This window comes from Mytilus edulis, chromosome 8 (assembly GCF_963676685.1).
Source record: "Mytilus edulis chromosome 8, xbMytEdul2.2, whole genome shotgun sequence".
NCBI classification, from domain to species: Eukaryota; Metazoa; Mollusca; class Bivalvia; order Mytilida; family Mytilidae; genus Mytilus; species Mytilus edulis.
Window position 1 is genome coordinate 67,690,768 of NC_092351.1, and position 12,175 is coordinate 67,702,942.

General features: G+C 31.5%; 1 protein-coding gene across 2 annotated transcripts in view; it reads right to left on the reverse strand.

Annotated features, from left to right (window-relative positions):
- Positions 1-12,175, reverse strand: part of LOC139486119 (myosin heavy chain, clone 203-like) — a 42,123-nt gene that overhangs the window by 23,613 nt on the left and 6,335 nt on the right. For both annotated transcript variants that reach the window (XM_071270831.1, XM_071270830.1), the window contains exons 5-10: positions 7,740-7,793; positions 6,708-6,743; positions 6,057-6,110; positions 3,388-3,447; positions 1,928-2,059; positions 886-1,065 (exon numbers count right to left, since the gene is read on the reverse strand). In XM_071270831.1, coding sequence (XP_071126932.1) covers positions 886-1,065; positions 1,928-2,059; positions 3,388-3,447; positions 6,057-6,110; positions 6,708-6,743; positions 7,740-7,793 — 516 coding nt within the window. The remainder of the gene's footprint in view (positions 1-885; positions 1,066-1,927; positions 2,060-3,387; positions 3,448-6,056; positions 6,111-6,707; positions 6,744-7,739; positions 7,794-12,175) is intronic.

A 12,175-nucleotide genomic window follows, 5' to 3' on the forward strand; every position in this document is an offset into this window, starting at 1 on the left:
TAAACAACGAGATGCATAGATAGAACATGGTTTATTTACGTCTCCGCGGGGCTCATTACATTTCTCTTGTTTTAACACAATTTTCGTGTATTAGAAATATTAAAAACGCCTTTTTAACGGTACAAAGAAATGATTTTTATTTACTTGTGTATCTTTTTGTTTTTTCATACTTTTTGTTCAAGGTTATTGATGGGTTTATTTAATTGTTTTATATGTCTCAGCAGTATTTCTACTGTTACCTTTATTTTTTCACCCCTTATTTTATTGATTTTGTATTTACATCACATTTATTCATAGATCACATTTATTCGTTCAGTGTACGTTCACGGTAATATGTCTTTTGATTGAGTTAAGCCATTTCAATTGATATTTTATAGTGTGTCTTTCTATGTTGTGATGTTACACTATTGTTTCACATAAAGGTAAAGGTGTGTACTTATCAAAACGTTTAAAACCGCTACATTTGTATGCACCTGTCCTAAGTCTGAAATCTGATGTTCAGTACATGTCGTTTATTTATGTGTTTCATAAGTGTTTCTCATTTCTCATTTTTTATAAAGATTAGACCAGTGGTTTTTTAAGTTTGAATGGTTTTACAGTAGTCATTTTTTTTATTTTTGCCCTTTATAGCTTGCTATTCGGTGTGAGCCAAGACTCCGTGTTAGAGACCGTACTATAAGCTATACTGGTTTATTTTTACAAATTGTGACTTATGGAGAGTTGTCTCATTGGCACTAATACTTCATCTTTTTAAATAGATTCGGTATTCTTCAACTATAAATTTTCACGAAAGCTTTCTACTTACTAGTAGTTCAAAATGTCTTCCAAACTATTTTTTTATAATAATGCTTGCATTCAAAAAGCTTTTAAGGTAATATCACATACTTGTTTTGTAAGTTATTATCAACCTTCGTTTCTACTTGGTCTTTGGCTTTTCTCACTTGATTTTCTTTTTCCTTTTTTAATTCGTGCTCTAATTTCTTCATCTTTTCTTTTATTTCATTGAGTTCTGTTGTCTTACTCAGTACTTCAGACTGATATTTTTTATTGCTGTCATCAAGCTTCCTAATCATAAAATATTAATTTTATTATTACAGACCATCAAACACTGACTGATATCGCTAATGGTTTATATATATTTATTGGTGTGTGAAAAAAAAACAGTACTTCAAAGTTTCTAAACACTTTCGAAATATCCGAAGTAATGCCACGTGTAATGCGTCGGATGCAAAACTAAATTTAACCCTATTTATTTGAACCCTTCAAACATATCAAACAAAGCATATGCGTATAATATTCATGCTAACATAGCCTAATTTCATTTGTTTTAAAGAGTAAGATTTCCTTTTCATAAAATATGTCATTTGTTTATATTGGAAAAAAGGTCAATAAACTCTTTCTTTTATTTATGTTTTGTATCTTTAATTAACTTTCAATGTTTTTTTCGTGTAGATGATAATAAAACCGAGTATTAACCCAATTTTTGAATCTTATTAATCGATAAAAAAAAAAGACAAATAAGGTAACAAACCAAAAAGTTTAATGAGAAGATGTCTTCGATCTTTTAATTGAGCATAAGGAATAGAAGTTTAGAGCGTAGATAAATAATGGTTTTGATAGTAATGCAAAATTGTAAAGATTGTGATCGAAGATTTTTGCAGTAGATCTTTAGAATTAAAATGTGATTGACACTGCTAAATGAATATATCTCAATACACAATTCTAAAAGTGCTCTTTTACTGAGGAAAGAATGGTAGTTGAAAATTTTAACGACCGGTTAGTTAAAATACGTTTTTTAATGTGTTTATTATTATAATATTTCAAACTGTTGATTGTGTGCTGCTGAATACTTTATGTCATATATAATGATTGATGTTTTATTTTAATCTTTTGCTCATTCAGATAACCTAATGATACGTATATTTACTTTTGTTCGTCTTTGACTTTGGTTAATTGTTGTTCTACTTCCTCGTTTCTTTTCGTTAAATTTTCAATTGTCAATTTCATTTCAGATATCTTTTTTTCAAGATCCGAATTGTTGACTTCATTCTTATTTTCGCTGCAAAACAGGTAATTTATATGTAAACATATATCCCCTAAAATATTCTTAAAAAAATGAATTGAAGTTAGTGGCATTAGAAATCATTCAGTTGTTCGTTAACATCAATATTTGGAATACTAGGAATATAAAGCACACCTCCTTCTCTCTTCAATATCCTTACACTGAAAAATGATTGTAGAGTGATACAACATCGTCATTATATCTGTAAGTGAAATGGGTTTTTGTCTGTATCTTATATGATGTTGTATAAACTTTGCTTCATATGTATACAATAATGACAATTCAGCAGGCAGGGACTCAAAATAAGTACCAAATATATGTTCGAATATCAATCGATCAAACTTAACAATAATATTGCACATCATAAAGTCACCAATTCTACCTAGGTTATAAGAATTAAAAAAAAATCCTAGAACTTGTGATGCCTAACGATGAATAGTCGCATTCTTGACAATAAAATGAAATTGTATGCGACTGTCATACAAGTGAGAAGTTTAGCTTGCTTAAAAAATTAGTTTAATTCCCAACTTTCTACATTAGAAAATGCCTGTTCCAAGTGAGGAATATGACAGTTATTATCCATTCGTTTAATGTGTTTGGGCTTCTGATTTAGCGATTTGTTTAGGGATATCAGTTTTGAATTTTCCTCTGAATTCAGTATGTTTGTGATATTACTTTTTGATACTATTGGAAAGAGTTCGAAACATTGATCGAGGCTATTATAGCAAATTGGTCTATTTATTTTTTATTTTTATCAAGAATCCACAAGCACGACAAACACGGGAAGAGTACATTATCTTCATATTATTTTTTTGATGGACTTATGTGGCTGTGATTTAAACAAGTTAAAAATAAATTATAGTGTTTCCAAATTAATGATTGACCTTTGCACCAAGATAGAAAGACTGTAGAAAGGAATATGAGCTTTATTTTAATATCTACATCAAAGAATCTAAGATAGAAATACTTTCGGAGGAATTTGCAATATATGTTATAAAAATCTGTATCATACTAGTAGATAGAATGACTGTCGATGGAGCATGCAGCTCATGGAGAAGACATGAGCATAATAGACAGAATGACTGTCGACGGGATATGCATATATAGTTCATTGGTAAGAAATTTTGCCTCAAATGTTTGGTGTGAAGTTTATAAAAAATGTTTCAAAAATATTTCTTGCATCTTTTACACATGCTTTGACATTATAAAACGACACTCTAATGTGTTTTCAAAAAAATGTGTCGACTACTTTTCATTATTTCATCTTGTTGTTCTTTTTAGAAGCAACCTCAATTGTATTCCAAAATATGTATTATACGACTAACCTTTCTCTAGTGTCAAACTGTATTTCAGTGTCTTTTCCAAAGATTGGATCAAACTTCTCCCTGTAAAGTGTGTATTTACATCATTTAAAGTGGTGTGAGAGTCTTCAGCCTTTTGGAGGCTACTCGGAAGTTGGTTACGGTAAAAAATATGTCTTAGCAGGGAACAATCCGGCAATGATCCCTTTAGCCTATTGATATTTTTAAAGCTTGTCTATCAATAAGTTTGACCTTTATTTGTAAAAGGATGCATTCCCTGTATAATCCATACGAAGCGTGTCATGTTTTCATTCCTGTATCTTGAAAACAAGCTCGGTGACCTATCACTTTTAGTAAATATATATTTGAACATATCATGCATAATATAATATACTACGGTTTGGTTAGTGTGAAAAAGACAGGCGAAAGATACCAGAAGAGAAAATTCAAAAATAAAACAGTAGAAAACAAAATGACAACGCCATGGTAGACAGATCCTGCTTATTATGTGGTATCCGTCGTGTTGCTCGTGTTAGTACAAACCCGATAATAAGTCTAATTCAGTAGATCACATGCGGGCAAGGGGACGGAATCGTAGTACCGACAATTGAAACATCTCCGCTATCATCTGTGAAACGGATATTTCATAACAGCAAACCAACTCGTGAGGGCATCCTTACAACTAACAAAGGCATGATTTCAACTTCACCACTTGGAACTCTTGGTTTAAAAACTACCTTGTGAGCAGCAACCCTCTATCAAGGATATCATGATAATAAATACAAGCCCTGGCATGTCGTATCATCTTAAAGATATACTAGTATACTCCATATGTAGGCGCTGATGGAATGTTGAAACATAGAAATGGAAGTTCACAATTTTGAAGCTAAAATCGTCTCAAGATAAGTAAGTTAATGAATATGTTGTATCCTTTATCTCAAGTTCGATGGGATATCACTAAGATATGAAAGCATTATATCAATGTTCGTGTATACACCCGTATTACCTGAAGAATTCATTATTATTTTGTATGAAGAATATTTTTAATAGTCAAATCGTAATCATCAATAAAAGAACCCACTCGTTCAAAGAGAACAATTATGGTATTATACATTTTTTTTTCGTACAAACTTTTCTATTTATTTTTATCATTATCATCGTACATGCATGAAAAGTTTGTATTTTGTAAAAATAAGTATTGCTGTAATATCAAATTGTAGATAAAATGAAAAAATAGAAGTAGGTGAGCTAGTGCATACAAAAAAGAATTATTACAACTTCAGCTGCATTTTGCTCAAAAGTAATCGTTAACTATGTGCAAAGTTTAAAAAGTAACATCTTTGCACATACAACATTTATGAATGTTAACAGATTTTCAATTATCGAAAGATATCAAATCCATTTTTCTACCCAAAAAGGACAAATTAAGCATAGTTCTACACATACTTACAAATAAGAAATATTGAGTACAAGCAAGTACCACAAAAAAATCAACATCATATTTTTTGTTCATATACACAAAAATTGCAGTGAATCGTTTGGTTGGTGTCCAAAAACTACACTAAAAACTAACATTTGTGTCTTTTCACGAAAACACTAAGAATTACCTTTTTCGTGACGTCAGAGATGACTTTAATTTGACGCTATGTGTGAACAAATTACTCGATTTTTAATTATGTGTTATCTCACAAAACTTTGAATTTTTCGAAAAACTAAGGATTTTCTTATCCCAGGCATAGATTACCTTAGCCGTATTTGGCACAACTTTTTGGAATTTTAGATCATCAATGCTCTTCAACTTTGTACTTGTTTGGATGTATAAATATTTTGATATGAGCGTCACTGATGAGTCTTATGTAGACGAAACGCGTGTCTGGCGTACTAAATTATAATCCTGGTACTTTTGATAACTAATTAATGGAAATCTACATTAAAAGTTAACATTACTATAAAGATATATGATCCTTCACACATCCATCATTCCCATGTTGTTTTTTTAAGGTGTATCAGCACTAAATATGTCCTAAGATATGTGTTTTCATATACTTTGCTGTAAAGTGAATTTGACATGCTTTTTTTTCAAAAATATAATAAAAAGTATGGGTCACCATACTATTTTTAAGCTTCAAGTTGAGCATTTGGTTATTGGTAAGAAGAAACTTTTTTCTGAATGAAAGAAATGTTTCAGATAGATTTTGAAATGAAATATGAGAAGACAGATAATAAAAAAAAGTAAGACAAAAGAAACCAAACGGTGGTCATTGCATCGCATAAGTCGGGAATAACCTGACAACGACATGGCAAAAAAAGAAAATGACAAAACAAAGTACTAATTTTGATATATTATGTCTTCACACATCGTTGTCAATAACAATGTTTTTTAGTTGCTTCTATCACACAAGTGAAAGGAATCGGTATCTTTAAAGCCAGGTTTAATCCATCATTTTCTACAGAAAATACCTGTACCAAGTCAGAAATGTAACCGTTTGGTGTGTTTGAGCTTTAGATTTTGACATTTGATAAGGGACTTTCCGTTTTGAATTTTTCTCGGAGTTCGGTATTTTTGTTATTTCATTTTTTTACCGTGAATATTCGAACCAAACTGAAGAGTCTAGTGTGGAAACAAAACTCGCAAATTATGAGTCTGGTTTATATTATGATGATTAAAGTGCGTTAAGAAAGGGTACACTTACCCACATCGAGTACATAATTCCTTTAACAGGGCATCATATATCTGTTGTAAAGACCTTAAAAAACAACATATATACAAGGTGGGTGAAAAGTACAATAGGATAATTATCTCCTGTTTATCAGCAGTTTATTAATCAGATAAAATTGAAACAATTGAAACTTAATTCTCACGATTTACGGAGTTGAATTTAATCTCACTAACCGACAATTGTATTAGTAGTATGAATAAGCAAGAAAAAAGAATCAAATAATAATGAAAATAAAATTAGGCTGCTGATGAAAATATATTTCCTACTTTATCGTTCATAGAAGTTTTCCAGGAAATGTGTCTCATAAGTCAACCTATTTTTTTTTTAACTGAGAAAAAAAGAAAAGCTTTATTTATTTTCTTTTTAACTATTTTTATTATTATAACAGAAATACGACATTCAGCAACATTGCGTTGAATTGCTATAAAGTGGAACAAAATGTAAATTGGGACAATCTAAAACGATTACTCGAAATTTCGCATGCAGCATCCAGAAAAAAGCCACAGTCCACAAACACTACAAGGAATATTTATTACTAAGCAACTCGAACCCCAACATAATACTGAGTTTGAATAGCAATTCATTATTTAATATTCAAAGCAGAATAACAGATTAAAAGCTTACTCTGAAAATTTTCTATCTGCTGATATACTTTTTTTCCTGTGGATTAAAAGAAAGCAAAATAATCATGATTATTTGACAGTTTAACTGTTTGTTGCCATTTTTTTGGCGATATTGAAAATGTGAATGTACGACTGTAAATCAAGACATGTGTTCAGATTATCCGGGGCAACGTATATTGCAATAACCATATATAGATTTAAGAAGATGTGTTATGAGTGCCAATGAGACAACTCTCCATTAAAGTAACAATAAAAGTAGTCTGATATAAATGTTACCAGTTTAATCCACGCGAAATAAATAAGCTCTTTCGGCCAAAGCCGTAAAACCGAGTAAAGTTGTTACACGTTGGCAGTTTTTAGGTCTTAACTGAACTGGAACAAAAAGTTTTATGTCAACCCCAACGGAAAGAGAAACGCCTTGATAAAACTACCATTCCAAATTAGAATAAAAACTGTTAACGTATGACAAGTTGTATCATTTTCCTCGAAGTTCAGTATTTTTGTGATGGTCTTGGAAAATTGTATACGTAATTGGAGCCTGTTCATCAGCAGCGGTTCCGAAACAACGAAACCGCTGATGATAAACAGTCTCAACAAATTCAACGAATAGGTTTCAAGCGCCAGCGATGAGTCTCATGGGGAAGAATGCTCGTCTGGCTTAAAAACTTTTTAAAAGTCGGATATCCTTAGTGCGCTTTTTTCTACGATATGCAGATGTTCTTTTTTGTTTTAATTCTTGGTTAATATCTAATTTTTGCCAAAAAAATTGTGCATCAAATATCAATTTCATGTAAAATATGTCAATTCGATCTGTTTATGATGGCTAATGTATCTAAATAATTTATAAACGAGTAAATTGTAATTTGAAAGGCTAAATAAGTCGGTTTTTTTATTTTGAACATCCTCCTATACCATTACATACTAGTGTCAGTTAACGCATTATCGATGTCAGCTTAGCAAAGACAAAATCACGTCTGTGAGTTATTCTTAATCAACAAACATATAGCAATCTATGTTTCATCTTCAATCTTACTTTTGCACCAATTCAGTAATTCTGGATAACCAATGTTCTTCTAATTTCTCAGGTCTGGAAACAATAAATTGTAAATGTAAATCATTGTCATCAGAATAAATATGTCATGTTTAAGCATTTCAACATACCATAATGTTAGTGTTTTAAATTTTAAAGAGAATACTATAAAGTTTGTATAGATGATGTTTTTAAGTGTTAAAAATCATTCAATTGATACCCAGTAATAAATAAGTTAAATTACTTTATATATAATGAGTTTTTCTGAATGTGGTATGATTGCCAATAAGTAAGACAATTACCGGTAACCCATGTCCATTTCAAAATGACGTTGAAGTAAGCAACTATAGGTCACCGTTCTATTAATCACCCCTCTTTTGTCGGCAGGAAAATGTATCTTTGTGGCAGTTTTTCGTAATTCGGCGTAAACGGGTATTTTTTCGGGAGAACTATGTTTAAAGTAGTAGAAAATTTAAATATGGTACTAAATACACTTTTTAATTTAATTTAAATCAAGGATTTGAAGGACCTGCAAATACAACAAAACGTCGTTTATTTAACTTGATTAAGAAAGAACAATAGCTCTAATTGTCTGCGCTTTCCAAAACTTAAACGTCAATAATAAAAATGTCGTTTCCGAGTGTCCATATAAAAACAAATGGATCGTGTCGGTTTTCTGTAGTCTGATTCTTGAAATTCAAGTTTGTAACTTTTTTCACAACTGGGTATTTTTATATTTATTTAAAGATACCATAAGCTGTTGGTTTTTGTCTAATAAGTGTCACTAGTGGAGCCGGGTCTGTTTGCCTTTGTGGAGCACCTGAGACCACCATCGGTATCGGTGCGGTATATGTTGCTCAGTTTTAAGTTTTCTATGTAGTTTGTTATCGATGAATTCGCGTGTATTTCCAAAATATCAAATAGTTCACAACAGACTTCATATTTTCATTAGGTCTTCGTTTGTTTAACAATATGACACAAAATAAAAAAAGATTATTCAATCATAGAATCAGTCGTCTATCGGGATAGACGTTTTACCGGTCAGATCGGTAGTATAGCTGTCAAATTTAGCTTGGTCTAAAAAAAATTACATCTTTCGTACTTTCATTCTTAATAAAATTTCTGTAAAGACAACTAGTGTTGTTTTAACAGTTTTACGGCTCGATTTTTTTTTTATTTAATCTCCCCACCGAACACACACCTATAGATTGAAATAAACAATTAATTTCCCCATAGGCGACAATGGTAGCCTTTTTCGAGATACAGACTTTAGAAAGTTGATTTTTTTAACGAAACCTTGCTAGAATGAAAGAAAAGTTATTAGGACAGTATTTTTTGGTCCAAAAAATATAGGTTCGCGTTGCTTTTCTTATTGTATTTTGTACTTATCTCCCATGCCTATCAATTTTGCCCTTAAAAATACGTGTCTTGTCCTAGCGTTGAAAAGTCATCTCAGTGCCAAATATCGAAAAATATTCAACTCGTGACCGAACAACACTGATAATTAACTCATGCGCTACGCGCATTCGTGAATTAATGTGTTGTTCGGTCACTCGTTGAATATTTTTCTCTATTTGAATTCTTCGATTAGTTATTCTATAATTGTTTTGGATTTAGTAGTGTTTGCTATTATACATAAACATTTATCATTAAAAAATGCTATATTAAAAATATTTTGAATATTTTGACATATGAAAATAACTTCAGTAAAAAAATTAAATGAAAGCAAACATATACAGATTTTCATTTTGAAAAAGGGGGTTGAAACTCTCCAATATACTACGTCATTAAAATAACTTTTTAGAAAAATGTGACCATACGAAATTCTGACGAGAGGGCAAAAAATAAAGAAGATATATTTGTCTTAAAGTTGTTCGAAAATCATAAATCGATGAGAAAAATACAAATCCGAGTTACATTAAAATGTAACACACACAGAAACGAACTATAATATAACAATGGCCATTTTCCTGACTTGGTATAGGGCATTGTAAGAAACAAATTGATTGGTTGAACCTGGTTTTGTGGCATGCCAAACCTCCCACTTTAATGACAATGTTAATTATAACATTAAAATGACAACATTACATTACAGGACTACAATAAATAAATGGGAGTAAGTATAAGGTATTCTTTCCATCCTCAGATTAACGATAAGTTCTTTCTGTGCAAAGAAACGAGTGTTTGAATAACCCGATATATAGCCATTATAAATATGATTGGTGATGACACGGAGATTATAGGTATTCGTACACAAGACAGCAACAAAACATCAGTGAAGAACACAATCACCCATAAGACAAACTATAACTAGTGTAAAGAATTCCTGCTAGAACAATACGACGCTAGTTCGAAGCATGAGACGACGTGTAGATGAACTTTTCCGGAATCGTGGAGGATACACTCGCTACTGACCTAAATTGTACTTTAATGTATTCATAAATGGTCACTCTCGAGTTTTGAAAAGAATTTTGTGTAAAGTGCAGAGCAAATTTTTCAAAGGCTTCAGGATAAGTTGAAACTTTACCTTGTATTTTATTTTGCCATTTTATAACCATTTTCCCAAAATCAAATAGTCAAAAATTCAGTCATGAAAACAGTTCAAACTGTCATTTTTCATTTAACATTCTATATTTCATCTTATAAAATATAAATTCAGTTCGTTCATTGTACCGATATATCGATTAATTATGAATTCAGTAAAAAACGATTCTGGAAAATTAGCAGGTGTTAATTAATTGCATAACTTTTGGCGAGGTGTATATATATTATGATATTGTACCTTCTTTTATAATTAAAAATTAATTTAAATCGAGGAAACTACGCTATGGGTTCTTCTCAACTCTTCTAAACTGCAAAAGACTTTTTTTTTAATCTTATCTAAAAAGGTTAACAGAATCTATAAGTATTGATTTTTGACATATTTCAGTATTTTGAACATTGTTTTCTATTTCAAACTGTTTCCTTTGTTTTGGGGGTAATGAAGCAAACAGTTGTATTTTTATTTTTGTTTTAGTCTTTTCAAAGTTCCTTTTTTAGCTCACCTGGTACGAAGGGCCAAGTGAGCTTTTCTCATCACTTTGCGTCCGTCATCCGTCGTCGTCGTCGCCGTCGTCGTCGTCCGGCGTCGTCTGTTAACTTTTACAAAAATCTTCTCCTCTGAAACTACTGGGCCAAATTAAACCAAACTTGGCCATAATCATCATTGGGGTATCTAGTTTAAAAATGTGTCCGGTGACCCGGCCAACCATCCAAGATGGCCGCCATGGCTAAAAATAGAACATAGGGGTAAATGTGCATTTTTTGGTTTATAACTCGAAAACCAAAGCATTTAGAGCAAATCTAACAGGGGTGAATTGTTTATCAGGTCAAAATCTATCTGCCCTGAAATTTTCAGATGAATAGGACTACCGGTTGTTGGGTTGCTGTCCCTGAATTGGTAATTTTAAGGAAATTTTGCCGTTTTTGGTTATTATCTTGAATACCATTATAGATAGAGATAAACTGTAAAACAGCAATAATGTTCAGCAAAGTAAGATCTACAAATAAGTCGATATGATCAAAATACTTAATTGACCCCTTAAGGAGTTATTGACCTTTATAGTCATTTTTTACCAATTTTTCGTAAATTTTGTAGTCTTTAACAAACATCTTCTACTCTGAAACTACTAGACCAAATTTTACCAAACTTAGGCACAATCATCATTGGAGTATCTAGTTTAAAAATGTGTCCGTTGACCCGGCCAACCAACCAAGATGGCCACCATGGCTAAAAATAGAACATAGGGGTAAATGTGGATTTTGGCTTATAACTTTGAAACCAAAGCATTTAGAGCAAATCTGAGTGGATTAAATTGTTCATCAGGTCAAGATCTATCTGCCCTGGAATTTTCAGATGAATCGAACAACCCGTTGTTGGGTTGCTGCCCATGAATTGGTAATTTTAAGGAAATTTTGACGTTTTTGGTTATTATCTTGAATATTATTATAGATAGAGATAAACTGTAAACAGCAATAATTTTCAGCAAAGTAAGATCTACAAATAAGTCAACATGATCAAAATGGTCAGTTGAGTGACCCCTTTAGGATTTATTGCCCTTTATAGTCATTTTTTACCAATTTTTCGTAAATTTTGTAGTCTTTTACAAAAATCTTCTCTGAAACTACTAGGCCAAATTTTACCAAACTTAGCCATAATCATCATTGGAGTATCTAGTTTGAAAAATGTGTCCGGTGACCCGGCCAACCAACCAAGATGGCCGCCATGGCTAAAAATAGAACATAGGGGTAAAATGTAGATTTTGGCTTATAACTCTGAAACCAAAGCATTTAAAGCAAATCTGAAAAGGGGTTGAATTGTTAATCTAGTCAATATTTATCAGCTCTGAAATTTTCAGAGGAATTGGACAATGGGTTGTTTGGTTGCTGCCCCACAAATG